The sequence below is a fragment of the Gouania willdenowi genome, chromosome 22, assembly GCF_900634775.1.
Source record: "Gouania willdenowi chromosome 22, fGouWil2.1, whole genome shotgun sequence".
In the NCBI taxonomy this organism is placed as follows: Eukaryota; Metazoa; Chordata; class Actinopteri; order Blenniiformes; family Gobiesocidae; genus Gouania; species Gouania willdenowi.
In genome coordinates this window covers 26,616,181-26,630,878 of record NC_041065.1, presented here as the reverse complement: position 1 = coordinate 26,630,878, position 14,698 = coordinate 26,616,181, and the positions used below count along the sequence as shown (strand labels likewise).

Sequence of the window (14,698 nt, the reverse complement as noted above, 5' to 3'; positions counted from 1 at the left end):
TAGAAATAATTAAAAAATCTGAAAAATTACAAATTTAATCACACAAACATTGCCTTTACTATAGATATGATCAAAGTCAGCCATGTTTTTGAGATATTTCAACATAGATGCTAACACATCAATGAGTAGGCCACTCTCATTCTTGATTTTTATTGTTTAAGATGTGTCAAACTAACCCAAACCCCTTTATTTAATTCATTTAGCCCACAATTTAAATGTTGTAAACAGGTGTCTGTCACTCTTTGAAATATACACTTCCCCTACTCATATATCCCATTATGTATGGACAAAAATCTGAGTTTTCCCAGGTAGGATGGTACCTAACGCAATGCAAGAAAATAAACTAATTGTGCAATGTAGGAATTAAAAACAGGCATTATGAACCGTTATCTTATCAGAATGCACTTAAAAATAAATCATATTCACCTACTTTTAGAAGTGAAAATAGATGGTACCCAGCTGCATTAAATGTAACTACTCTCAATAAGCTCAAATAAAATGTTAAAATAAATAACTATTTGTTAACATTATCAGCGTTAGCATCGTTTTGCTTCTTAACTGACCTTTGGGCGTTCACTAACAAACACTAATCAAGGTTTCTTGTCCTTTCTTTGAGTTGATGTATTTAAGTCATGTCCAGACGAGAAAAAAAAAACAGTACATTTTTTATTTTCAAAAACTGAAAAAATAGGAACGACACCGTAATTGTTTATAAAATGTTTTTATTCATGTTAACATAGCCGATACATAGGGATTCCAACAGTTCCACAAGGTGTAGGGAGACTACAATTGAATGAATAGCAAAACAATAGTGGTCCAAATCGCTAGTGACTTTTACTGGACATACCAACAAATCACCCCCCTTGCAGAGAGTGTGCAAACTTGCATCAAAATGACTTGACACTAACTTTTGTTACAGCAATTGTTTCCCATTCCAGTGTAATATCTCAGGAGACATGCATGACTGAATTGAACCCTTACCTTTAAAAAACAAAAACAAAAAAAATCAAAAACAAGAAAAGATCCCTGCATTTGGTCAGTCACAACTCACAATCCTTCCCCCAAACTGGCATGCTTCAATGGAAGAAGTGAGAGAGGACCTAACCAATGGGAACCATTTGGCTGTGCCACAACATTTGTTTTCGGCACGGACATTAAACTGGTAATCCCTGCAGTATGAAAATCACTCCAAGTTAAACCTCAGCAGCTGTAACCGTACCAATCAGCTGTATAGCAACGGACGCACTACAGGATGAATGGAGGGAAAGAAGTAGACTTGAAATCCCACAATTTTTCCCCATTAATCAATCCAAATGCAATCAACATGGTTATAAGGCGTTCATTTGTTTTGCCTGTAAATTGAGCTAAGGGTCTGATCAAACTATAAATAACTTACCCACAGCTGAAACTGCACGAATGTAAAGGCCAGGACAAACAACAACCAGAGGAATGGAGGATTTCTCTTTTCAAATTGGTGCTTTCCAAATTCGAACAGTGACAAATATTTATTTATTTTTTTTCAATACCATTACACAACTGTTTTTCAGCGATGAGTTTCATTGGTAGAATGTTTGAGTTTTAAGGAATGAAGGATGTAAAAAGTTTGTTTTCTTGTCATTTTTGGAGATAATTCCAAGAGTGAGGGGCTTGTGCATTTTAGTTTTCAGTATCGCCACCCTCTCCGCCTTCACCGGCATCACAATCATCAGCTGCGTTGTCCGATGTCCATAACTGTGGAGATGGAAGACAACCGTTTGTTAAACAAACCAGTTCAATCTTTATCAAAATTACAGAGCAAATTATTAGAATGAGAATCCTGAATAACTAAAAATAACAGTTCTGACTTACTTAAATCCTACAGACAATTCAACAGGGCCATTAAAATACAGTAAATGGTTTCAAAATTCAGGACACGTACTGTCAGGTTGTCTCTGAGGAGCTGCATGATGAGAGTGCTATCTTTGTAGGACTCCTCATTAAGCTGGTCCAGCTCGGCAATAGCGTCATCAAATGCCTGAAAGCGACAAAAGACAGTTGTTAGCATCTTAAAATTATCTTCAGGCCCATCCCCTTAATGATACAAAAACATTTCTGGACAATGTACCTTTTTGGCCAATTCGCAGGCTTTTTCTGGAGAGTTCAGGATCTCGTAGTAGAAGACTGAGAAGTTGAGCGCCAGGCCCAAGCGGATGGGGTGTGTGGGGACCATTTTGGCCTTGCTGATGTCAAAGGCATCCTGGTAGGCTTGCTGCGAGTCCTCAACGATTTCTGCGAACAGAAGACGAATGAAACTAAGCAAAACATCTGGACTTAGAGTTTATCTTATGATATGTTTTACACTGAGTCAAAATTATTCAAAGGTCAATAATTGCCCATACAAAGTATTTCTCTTAAAAAAAAGAATTGTAACTAATTCAACATCAAAACAGGGTAAGTTTTTGAAAATAAGGAAAATTAGCTGAAGTGAACTCACTTGTTTTTTCATTTCCAGAGGCAACCTCAGCCAGGTATCTAAAGTAGTCCCCCTTCATCTTTAGATAAAAGACTTGGCTCTCTGAATTCTCAGACTCTGAGGATTTTTTAATTAGGAAGTCATCCAGCAGCCTCTGCAAAGACAAAAAAGGAAACAAAAAACCAATTGGTTAGACATATACCTAAGTGCATAGAATTTGGCATATGTAATAATGCATTGATTTTTATATAGCACTTTATCATAGACACACGATTTACATTGATGTGCATTATTTTTACACTCCACACACTGTGGTGGTAGGCTACTATTGGTAAGCTACTACCATGGTAGGTGTGGCGAGGCTGCCATGGTGCGCCATCGGTCCCTCCGACAATGACTTGGCTCGGGCGGGATTTGAGCCCCCAACCCTTCGGTTATTGGAAGACCCACTGGGTCTGTAAAATTCCTTTTCCACTGAGCTTGTGTCTTGTTGTTTGGGACAATGACCATGCCAAAATGAAGCTGCTAGTGTTGGCTGCTTCTGACCTGTTGGTGTTTTAGCCTCGTTTTCCTTCTGTTCTGCATAGCAAATTACTGCTTACACTACAGTGTTGTGATTCCAGTGGCGACCATCTTAACTGGCGACCGACTGCCCTGAGTAGGGCTGCCAATTTTCTGTGATCATGGCAAATGATTAAAAAAAAATTAAATTGGGACAATATCCCACACACTTCCACAATATTTTCCCCCCCAAAATGGGTGGCAAAATACCCAGCAAGCATAGCAAACAGTCTGACATGTTGAATCTCGCTTAAAATCTTATGTTAGCTTCACATATGCAAAATAGAAAATTGAGAATAGTTGATTTTTTTTTTTAACCCTAACAATTGGTAAACTCTGGAAGCGAATTGGAGAAAAACTGAAGCAGGAAATCAGAGGCTCAACGCAAGCAATGCCAGCAATCGTAAAAGAGGACCAAGGTGATCAATCATTAAAGTGTTCAAATGCAAGTAGTGTGAGGACCACTTTAATCATGGGAGAAAAAAAAAAGCACTGAATGTTTTAGTGCTATGTGAAGTCACTGGATTCATTGTAAACAGGAAGTGATGTATCATATTCCCCAAACCACTATACTCATTTAATTAGGTTTATGATCTGTGTCTTGTCGTAAAACGAAAAGCACAGGTAAAATCTGGTCAACGGTACGGTATGTTGAAAACAAACAACACCTCCATGGAGAATAGAGGCGAGCCAGCAGTTTAACTTTAGCTGACTGCAGTCTCAGTAGCTACATACCATGTAAAGTCTGGATTAGAGGGAACTATTTGTGAATGTTTGCTTAAATACACAGAAATCTACATTACTCTTTGTGTTACAAATGACTAAAGATCATTTCCAACACGTCCTGTAAAAGTGAGGTGTGCTGCTTTTATGGTCAACTGGTGACTCAATTCCACCTGAGTCACAGCCTGGCGAGTGCTTACACTAGAGTAGAGTGCATCAACTGTAAACGACCAAGGCAGAATAATAACACGTGTGACCTCCCACATATATTAGACACTGCCATCTGTTTGAAGGAGCACAGCAGCTCGATCAATCTGAAATTCTTATATCTAATACAGATATTAGGAGCTTTAAAAAGCTGATATCCAATGTATCAGCCAATAACGGCTGATATATGGAATAAGAACATTGATATACACATATACAACATACATGAACACAACTTCTTGTAATACACCAAAATATGATTAACTTATTTAAAACAAACTTCACAGAAAACAGAGCACTTAAACACAATGTAGGGTGATAACTAATGATCCCAGCAGAGTTTAGGTTTGGGAAAAAATTATGTGACGAGTATTTTAACTTTACAGTTTGACCCACTTCCCATCTGTTAACATTGAGGAGCCCGGTTTATGACCTATACTGCAGCCAGTCAGCAGGGGGAGCTCTAAAAATAAAAGCTTCACTCCACCAGGGAGCTTGTCCCATCCATTCTTTTTTACAGTCTATGCTGTCAACATAATGACTGTAAACTCACTGATAAGTAAAAGCAAACTTGTGCAAATTGTATTTCCTGTCAAATGTTAAAAAAATAAATAAATAATTGCTATAATCTTAGTAAGCAATGGCATGGATAAATTAAAAAAAAAGGCAAAATGCTGGTAATCAATCAACTAGCCTCCTGTTGTCACTTTGTAATCATTATTGCTGATTCAAATGATTAGTTGTCCAGGCTATTGCATGATGTCGATTAACTAAATGTGTTCTAATAGAGAGCTGAACTGTAACTACCTTAGTAAAAAATACAGAATATTCCTCCATAAATAATCCAGCAAGCAGGTTTGAAAATGGGTGAAACTTAAAATTCATTTATTGTGCAGAACTACTTGCTTTTAAAGTTACCATTTAAAAACAGTGAAAAGTAACAAAATACCAGGAGATTGCCATGGATTTCCAAAGTTAAAAAAATAATCAGTTAAACTTAAAGTAGATATACTTGCCAACACATCACACATTTTTGTGGCTTCTTGGTACCAATTGATCTGACAGGACAAACCCATCTTTGTCGTAATTCACAGGAAATTGAGACCTTCTTGCCCAACAAAGCCAGCCCACCACCAGCCACTCCCAGTCATTTACTGGCAAGACAGTCTCTGCTGGGACATATGCATGTCTAAAGTGCTCAGCATTCCACTTTCACTTTATGCTCTGTACAATAGACAAGAAGAGCTCTCAGCGATTTCACACAAAGCTCTGATTTCAGTCAGCAATGCTCAAGAGAAACCACAATGTAGCTGCTTCAACCGCCTTTAAGCCGATTCAGATCAGCCTTTTAGGGTTCCTAATTCTCTAAATTGAATATATATCGGTATCAGCCAACTGGCAAAATCGTTAAAAAAAATATGTGTTTGATTTTCCAAAAAAAGGCCACTCTAAACATTACACTAGCCACATTTCTGGTCAAGATTTGAAATTTTAAGCCGAGAGGCTGACAATGATTTTCAAAGTCTTACATGTAATGAGTAAAAACTGAAGGACAAGTTTTGCTTAGTTTTCACTGACCAAGTAAGTCCATCTAATTTTACTGCACAAGGCTGTATGCTGACAATTCTTCCCAAGGGCACATGTGCTCTAAAGTAAAATGTTTACGAGCACAAAAAACCCTTTGTGGATATATTTTTTTGGTCTTTTTTCCTATATTGCAAGGCCAGTCAGAGTATCATCCCACCTTTACTCATTTATTAAACAAAAAACTTATGAAATCTGCATTAAGAGGAAAACAAGTGTACGTTTCTATACCAAATAATATGAACTACATCACTAAATGTTAAGCAAGAACTTTCCTGTTCCTCTTCCTTCACTTCCTACTTTGCTCATGATTTGTCTCCTGGTCCCCTATGCTCCTCCCACTTTCATTAAAAAAAAAAAAAAAATCCTGCTTTCATTGTAGCTTTTGCACATTTTTATTTTTTCTGGCCTGTCACCTTTCGCATAAAACTCAGTGCATTATTACAGAGAACGACTGATTGGTGCTTGGCGTCTAAAGGGGATGGGGGTCTGAATGACTGGGCGATCGACAGGTTGATCGCATTGGGTACCCTGTTGTGGATGAAACGGCTTGGTAGCATAAACTGGTTGGTATTTATAGTCACTTGCACAATATGTATATATATTTTTTATTTTATTGGGGCAAATGTTGGTGAAATACTTGCACCGTAGAGGCCTGCTGTCACAAGCAGCTTAGTCGTCTACTCCAGTTGTTACATTTTCACAAAGACCAGCTAAGAGAAATCTTCTCGATCCAACTGTAAAGCTTCCACCCAGATCTTCTCTAATCCATTATCATGGCAGACTTGAAACAATTTAAAGTGCCAATCCGTACTGTTACATTGGATTAACACGGATGTAAAAGCATATCCCATGCTTTGCACTGCTGTAATGCTAAGCCCTGAAATGTGGCAACTAATGACTGAAAATGCATCTAGTGTGACTGGTTTCATTAAAGAAGAGGACCATAGTGGTGATCTGTATAAAGTGGTCTTTACAGGGAATATGAGTCATTTATTGAAACTCATTGCTGGGATCAACACATTAGGCCTTTTCTTGCCAGCTGAGACTAAAACATTAACCATGTAGTGTCTAAACCCTACATGTCCTGTGTGACCAGCTTAGTGTCCACCAATCCAAACACACCTTACTGGTGTGACAAATATGTTTTTCCAGTTCAAACCCCTGCATGGTTTCAAGCCCATTGTTCAAAAATGCAGATTCCCAAAAGGCAGGAACCGTGGGAGGAATACATAATACTTCCTTGTTCTCCCCTGGCTTCAGAGGCTATAATTCAACAGCAGGAAAGCTACAGGAAACAGTGGAGTCCACACACTGCCTGAATGTATCACCGAAAAAATTATCAGCTGTCACAATTAATAATACTTTTGCAAGTATTTTGTAAGGGCTAAACAATGAATTACTGCGAAATGGTAATATTGACCAGTTTCTCATTGTTTTTTGCGCTTTTTCTAAATGGCTGTGGGTAGGATTTTTATTCTGATGGCTCATGGTGGATACAAACCATGATAAGTTACCCTCCTGTAAACATGCATGATTTTGATGGATAACGCAAAAAAAAGAAAAGAAAAGTACTACTTTACCAAAACACAGTTGCAAATCTCCTGGAGCTCCTTTTCCACCTTCTCCCGGTATTCCTTGACCATCTGCTGCTTCTTTTCACACCCCTCCGTCTTCAGTCCAATGCTGGACATCACCCTCCATGCAGACCGCCTTGCCCCCACCACATTTTTGTAGGCAACCGACAACAGGTTCCTCTCCTCGTTCGACAGCTCGTCGCCCTTCTCTGTAACCTCCTTCATGCACGTTGCCATGTCCTCATAACGCTCAGCCTGCTCTGCCAGCTTGGCCTTCTGAATAAGATCCGTTCTATCCATAGTTTGTAAGTTGATGGGGTCTGACAGATCAGGGAATCTAAGAGGACAGTCGAGGACTTTTGGTTTGGAGAATGAGTGTAGCAGTGGACCAAGTGTGGTAATCCCACAATCTGCAAAAGAAGATTGATCAAATTAAAAGATGACAGCCTTTGGTACATTTTGAATTCCTGGGTTCATTTTTTTCAATAATTTGTATTTAAAGCTTCATTTTGCACTGTAAACTGTACTCATATTGTTAGTAAAAAACGATTTTTCCCCCCCCTAACATAATAAATAATTGTGATTACATTATTGATCAAAATAATCATGATTATCATTTTGGCCATAATCGTGAAGCCCCTTCATTTTGTAATACCCCCCCGATTTTTTTTTTTTTTTTAACCATTTCAGGAACTGAACAATGTTTTTCCCATCCGTTTTCCACACCCATGGAATATTTTAGTCCCTAAAAATGGATATAGATCAATAAATTTAGTTTTTACTCATTAGTGGAGGAAATGACTATTAATGATGTTTCCATACACCATGCTTAACATGTCTGTTTCATGAGGGTACCCTGAAAAAACACCTTTTTTTGGTGATGTGGGGGAGATATCCTGGGCTACAAGGAATTTATCTATTGACTGGCCAGAAAAACAGGTTTTGGAATTGATTACGTTCACAAAAACTCAATGAGAATTAAACTGCTGACTAAATATATCACATTGCAGCAGCAGGAACACACTTAAAATATATTCATAGAGTTAAAATTATTTATTTATTTTTTTAAAAAACACGTAAAGCCCATCGACCATTGTGCGTACATGTTTAAGGCCAATTAAAATAAAAAACGTACACAGATCAGACCATAATGCACCCATCTTCTTGGATTGACGTAAACTAGGTTCAGATTAGGAATCACAGCTAATAAAAACCTTTTAAGATCTGACTAAGGTTTTTCCAGTTTCAATCGAAAATGATTTCTGATTTGTATTATTAAATCAAAGCTGTTTTAAGGTTGTTGAAATTCTGATTGGGCAGGTTAAAACACATTTTCTCAGGTGAACATCTGGGAGGAGATGTGTTACATTCTCCATTTTTGCACGTTGGACACGGTACGACGAATCGTATTTGAGGATTATCAATGTGAGCCGCATATTGATTTATTCAAATGACTATGGAGGAGAGGGGAAAAAAACCGCAGATTCTGATGTATGATTTCACATTTCTTTGTGAATGTTTCAACTTCCGTCGCAGGCGATGCCGAATTCAACGTCGTGTCTATTAAGGCGGAAAAATCACGTTGAAACAGATTTACTACCGATAGAAATATGGTAAAACAATCGAGCATAAACTGTGCTGAAAACGTATTCTGAAACGAGTTATATTTCTTCTATCGTGGCAATCGATCCGCTGCTGAGATTCACCGAGCCAACCCGCCACAAAGCTGTCTGCTGCAACAACTAGCGGGCGTTAGCCACCACCGCGGCCACTCCTTTTAACAGGAAAAAAAAAATGAAACCCGCATCGTTACCCTTTGAAAACGCCAATAAATAACTTTGTCCAAAATACACATATGATGAGAGTTCAAATTGTGACCTATCAAATGTTTCTGACCTGCTGAGATGGAGATTTGCTCCCCCGAATGGATCCGATTTGAGACGCTGACCGGACAAGCAGAGAACACCAACAGCAGCAGCGCAGACCAAACTGAACCTGCCACGGTAGGTGGGAGGCTGGGGGCTTCATACGGAGGACACCCACCAATCAATAAGCCGTATTCAACTTGATGGACAGGGTTAGGTTGTGGCGTGAACCAGTAGCTTTGTCGTTCGGTGAAGAAAGAGGCGGGGCTTACATGGGAGTTTGGCTGACCGGAACACTGCAGAAACTGGGGCCACGGGGTTTCCTCCAATTAGAGCAAGGGATGAAGACGTCATCGCATTGCCATGGTGATGGTCGTCCAATCACCCCTTTGCTCACACACGCTGTAGGCGGGTGTGGCTCATAATGGCTGAACATTTTACCACGTTTACATCAATGTACACGCATTTAAGAACACGACATGCGAACATTCTACGTTAAAAAGACATCTATCTATCTATCTATCTATCTATCTATCTATCTATCTATCTATCTATCTATCTATCTATCTATCTATGTGTCTGTCTGTCTATTGATTTATTGATATTTATTTGTTCTTGGCTGTCTTCAAACAGATACAATTCAATACAGAGAATAAACATTCTATCTATCTATCTATCTATCTATCTATCTATCTATCTATCTATCTATCTATCTATCTATCTATCTATCTATGTGTCTGTCTGTCTATTGATTTATTGATATTTATTTGTTCTTGGCTGTCTTCAAACAGATACAATTCAATACAGAGAATAAACATTCTATCTATCTATCTATCTATCTATCTATCTATCTATCTATCTATCTATCTATCTATCTATCTATCTATCTATCTATCTATCTATCTATCTACTGTATCCAGCTACTTCATTTTGTAATGCATCAATGTTTTTGTTATTAGGAGCACAGACATCTTTGATATTTACCTTTAAAGATAACAGAAACAAACTTCTTTCCAGTTGCAAATGAGATATTAAAATAGCAAATAAGCCAGGGATCAGCTCAGTTAAGAAATTAGTTTTGAGCACAAAAAAATGAGCATTGAAGTACTTTATTTTAGGTCAACTCAATCAAAAAAGTAAGTACACAATTCAGAGGGTTTGGTTGATATGAAGGACAGTAGCTGAACCTAAATCCCTATTCCGCTACTTTTTCTTCAGGCTTATTGTGCTTACACAATTTAAACCTTCCCTGTCTGGGCTCTGAGCTGGCTTGATCCCCACATTGACATCATACAGGAAGACAAACAGCTGAGACCACAAATAGATGTGGACTTAATGGGCAGAGACCCTTGGGTGTTGCCACTCTCTGCTGGAACCTGTGGTATCTCTAATTCCAGACATAGGCAACTATATAAATGTGGTCCTCGGTAGTTTGTACGTACCCCAAAGTAAACACATGAAATGGCTTCAAAAGCACAGAAAATGACATAATAATACACAAAAGAAGGAAAAACATCCACAAAATGACTCCAAAAATACATATAATGAGAGAGAAATACACAAAACGAATCCTAAAACACATTAAATGAGAGGTTATACAAAATGACAAGAAAATACACAAAACAAAAAATACAGAACCACAAAAAACAAAAAAAAAACAAAAAAAAAACTGTTATTTTCTGCATTAGTTTCCACTTTCATGAAAGATTTGTCCAAAATTTAGGGTTGTGTAATAATGATTTGAGACCAGATTGGTGGCTAATCATAACAGAATTACTACTTCAATATTAATACTTTCAAAAATGTTATTGACTCATTTTTTGCACCGTAACCCTCAAAGAAAAAACAAGTGGGTCAGAAAATGGATGGATGGATGAAAGGATGATTCAATAATGCACTAATATTAATAATTATTGGAAGGACCTAATTTATGTACTGCTTTAATCACCACTGAAGTAGTCCCATTCACTCATTCACACTCCGATTCAGAACCGTTTCTGGCTATATGCAGTGCAAAGCAAATACATAGGGCCCCAGAAGCCACTAGGACACAGCAAAGGACACTTTATCTGAGACAAATTCATTTTTTAACCTGTCTTTATCCCTTAGTCTATATGATATCAATGTACAATTTAAGACTGAAATGGATATGTGCGCAAATGAATTGGTAAAGTGAAACTTTTTTTTGCCTGAATTAACTCAAGATATAGATCACGTGATCTTAAATCGTGTTGGGGGGTCACTGTGTGGTATCGGCTAATATCAAAAATAGGAAATTATTGGTTTGACAATGTTGGCAAAAGCTAATATCAAAGATTTATATTAAAAACAAGTGAGGTAAACAAATGCATTTTAAAAAAAATGTAGTTTTTCCTCATGTAAAATTTATAATTTGGCTCAAAACAATGTCTGTTTCAACGCTAGACTAATATAATAGATGAAGGGTCTCCTGTCCTCGGTAAGACAGATGGCTATAAATACAAGTGGTTAATAGGTTGGGAAATCCCAAGGCTACAGCTCTAGTTTTGAGCTGCTCCAGCCTGCAGCATGGCCGCATGTGCAGCTCAGGTTCACATTTCCTGTTGTTTCATCTGGTACTGTATGTAGAGCAGCTATAGCATCACGTTGGACTTCCACACAACGGGCGAGGTGGTTAGATTGTGAGGCATTCGCTCAATATGAAGCTGAAAGATGAGACATTGATCATTTTAGTGTTTGTTGTTGATGTAGTGGTAGCTAATAGGCTGACTTCACATACAGTGTGGTAGTGGGAGGTCGCCATTTTTTTGCCATTACACCCCAGTGCTCCATTTCACAGCCCACTTTTAGACTTTGATTGACTGTAATTAAAACCCATACATACGCGCGCACACACACACACACACACGTATAGCTACACACATGCAAGCACACAGCAGGATTTCAGTGCTGTTCACACTGTAATTAGATCCTGTATAAAATGTCACTGAATTATGAAGCAGCTTGTAGTCTGTCGTAATGCGTTTCTATACGGTGGTGGTGGTGGTGTGATTACATTTCAACCTTGAATCTCTTTGTTTTCAGAAGAGCTGCTTTTCCAACAGTCCTCTTCAAACTGGAGGTTATGTAATAAAGTATATGAGGGAAAAGTCCAGCGTGGGCAGCGCTAACTGTGAGGCATGATTTCCATGAAAGTCGCATGAATCATTCCATCCTATCCTACAGCTACTGTATGTCCAGTCGGTTTAAAATGATTATTATATGGGTTTTCATCTGAAGAATCAAGATTGTGTTAGGTTTTAGTAATTTTTCTTTCCTTTCTTTTTTCATCATCTGAGGTGCAACTGAGACTCAAGATTAGTATCATGTTAATATTTATGAAATTATGACTTAGTTTGTCATCATGTTCAGTGCTTAATTTAGTATTCAGCTTAATAAAATTGTATGAATGATCAAAATAGATATTTACATAAACACATATACATATCACAAATATTAAAACAGAGTGAGGACTACATTTCAGTTATTTGATTTGAAGTCAGATTTTGATCTCTCTCAACCTTCCTGCTCCTTTGAAAGCAACCAAATATGACAGCTGATCAGGTGTTCCCCATGAGCCCTATTAGAATCCTATGCTAATACTGCTATCTACAGGTTTTTTTTGTGTGTTTTTTTTTGTTGACATTATGAAATCCAGAGGGTTGAATTTGTGAGTAAAAACTAACGTGTGTTTTAGACCAGGGGTTCTCAACTGCCCTTGGGACCCACATTTTGCCACGTCATTAAATCGCGACCCACTTTTTTCTTTTTTTTTTGAAATCAACCAACCAAATTTAGTTGCTGAAAACACTCACACGTAATCTTTTTTAAAACATAAATCTATATATTTTCCTGTGTAACATGCAGTTCACAGCAAGTCTGTAAAAACAAAAAGTTTCTTTCAAAATAAAAGACAAGTCCAATTTGAGAGGTAATTATTTTTGACCAGCTGTCCGCGACCCACCTAGTACAGGTCCGCGACCCACTTTTGGGTCCCGACCCACCAGTTGAGAATTGCTGTTTTAGATGATATGCATGGAACAAATACCTCTTGGCAGGACCAAAGCACAACTTTCCTCTCTACATGCTCTAATGCACGTGTCAAACTCTAGGCCTGGGGGCCAAAACCAATGTGGCCCCCAGGAAACTGAGAAAACAATAATCATTGTCACATGAAATTCCGTTATAATTGCAGGGGTTTGAAATTTTTCCATTTTTATCATGACTGCAGTCAGTTTTGTACAAAATAACAAATTGTGGAAATAACTTTCATTTTTCCCCCTCAAATCTTTCAAATTCTCATAAAATTGCCCTAAATTACACAAAATCAAGTATTTTTGAGATTAAGATCCTTTAATGCATTTCCTACAGTCCAACACCCTCAAATATACACAAGTAACCGCTTTGATGAAGATGACCTTTGTCATCATGTGTAAACTATCTTTCCTCACCATATTAGCCTCACTCATCTGGGCACATGCATGCATAATGCAGCAGTGCTTCCTGTCATAAATCACTGAGTAGCCCTTCATCATACCGCTAAGTGAAGATGCTAATGAGCTCCTGGTGAAGCAATTATTGATTTATGGACCATGGGTGGAACATTTTTACATTGACACTATAATGCAAACTAATTATCAAAAACTAAATTACATAGTGCAACTGTTTCTGATGTCATGGATTAGATCTGGAACGAGTTTCTGACTCTTTTGGGGATTTTACTCCTACTGGTCACCTGCATAGTGGTGAAGTCATTGCTGAGTCACAATATACAGTAGATGCTATGTTAAAGGCTGTTTTTTTTCCATCACGTTAAGAACAGCAACAAAGCAAACATCCAACTCTGCATGCGACGGCCTGCAGAAGAACAAATCAGCAGAGAAAATTCAAAGGTGTGGCTCCTCTTGGACTCTTACGTTGCACCAGGTTTAGTCAACAATCTGAGCGTTTTGAAGGTCATTTTGTGTGACACTTTGCCAGACATGTAAACAGATGAGTTGGAGAGCTCAGAAAAATGAAAAGTATTTCTAAACAATAGATAAACTGTCTACATTTTTAGGGAAAAGCTTTAATGTCAGTATTTTACTACTAATAATAATAATAATAGAGAAGAAGAAGAAGAAGAAGAAGAAGAAGAAGAAGAAGAAGAAGAAGAAGAAGAAGAAGAAGAAGAAGAAGAAGAAGAAGAAGAATTGCCAGAAGAAAACAATTTAAAAAAATAAATACATTTAAAAAAAAATAATGATAAAAAAAAAAATAAATAAATAATAATAATAATAATAATAAAGACGAAGAAGTTTGGTCCTTTGTGTGTCGACTTTGGACGTTCACGTGCAGGGAACCCTTATTGCTCGTAGTAAATGTTTTCCCGGGTCCTTGGGCACTAAATGGATGAAAGAATGGATGTTAGTTTCTGATATTAATTAATTGTGTGCAAGCTATTAAGTAGAAGGAAGGTTGAATGATGGGAAGATTCAATACTGCATGAGAAAATCTTGCCAACTGGTTCCCATAGCGGTGTGAGCTGGTGTGACTCAGCCTTGTTGTAGCAGAGTTTGGTGATATTGCGGAGGAACGAAAATGTGTTACACAACATGTGGGCCTTCAACACTCCCACCCAGGGCAATACAGAACCAGAGCCTGGGCCAAATGAAACAGTGATAAGAGTTGGCTGTCCAGCTCCTCCTTTTCTCCTACTCCCAACTGCCATT

General features: G+C 37.9%; 1 protein-coding gene across 1 annotated transcript; it reads right to left on the bottom strand.

Moving 5' to 3' along the window:
• Window positions 1-780: 780 nt before the first annotated feature.
• LOC114456884 (14-3-3 protein zeta-like) lies at window positions 781-9,198 on the bottom strand. Its single transcript, XM_028438926.1, has 6 exons — window positions 9,001-9,198; window positions 7,111-7,514; window positions 2,474-2,606; window positions 2,105-2,268; window positions 1,919-2,014; window positions 781-1,731 (listed from the first exon to the last, which is right to left on the bottom strand). Exons 2-6 carry the CDS (start codon window positions 7,402-7,404, stop codon window positions 1,657-1,659), a joined length of 762 nt encoding a protein of 253 aa, XP_028294727.1. The 5' UTR covers window positions 7,405-7,514; window positions 9,001-9,198; the 3' UTR covers window positions 781-1,656.
• Between the last annotated feature and the right edge of the window lie 5,500 nt (window positions 9,199-14,698).

Bases quoted from the DNA above. Each gene is read 5' to 3' on its own strand.
- LOC114456884 (XM_028438926.1), bottom strand. From the start codon at position 7,404: ATGGATAGAACGGATCTTATTCAGAAGGCCAAGCTGGCAGAGCAGGCT. The intron at 2,269-2,473 runs GTGAGTTCACTT...TTCTGTTCGCAG, and splicing joins CTCTGGAAATGAAAAAACAA to AAATCGTTGAGGACTCGCAG. The intron at 2,015-2,104 runs GTACATTGTCCA...TGTCGCTTTCAG, and splicing joins CCTGCGAATTGGCCAAAAAG to GCATTTGATGACGCTATTGC.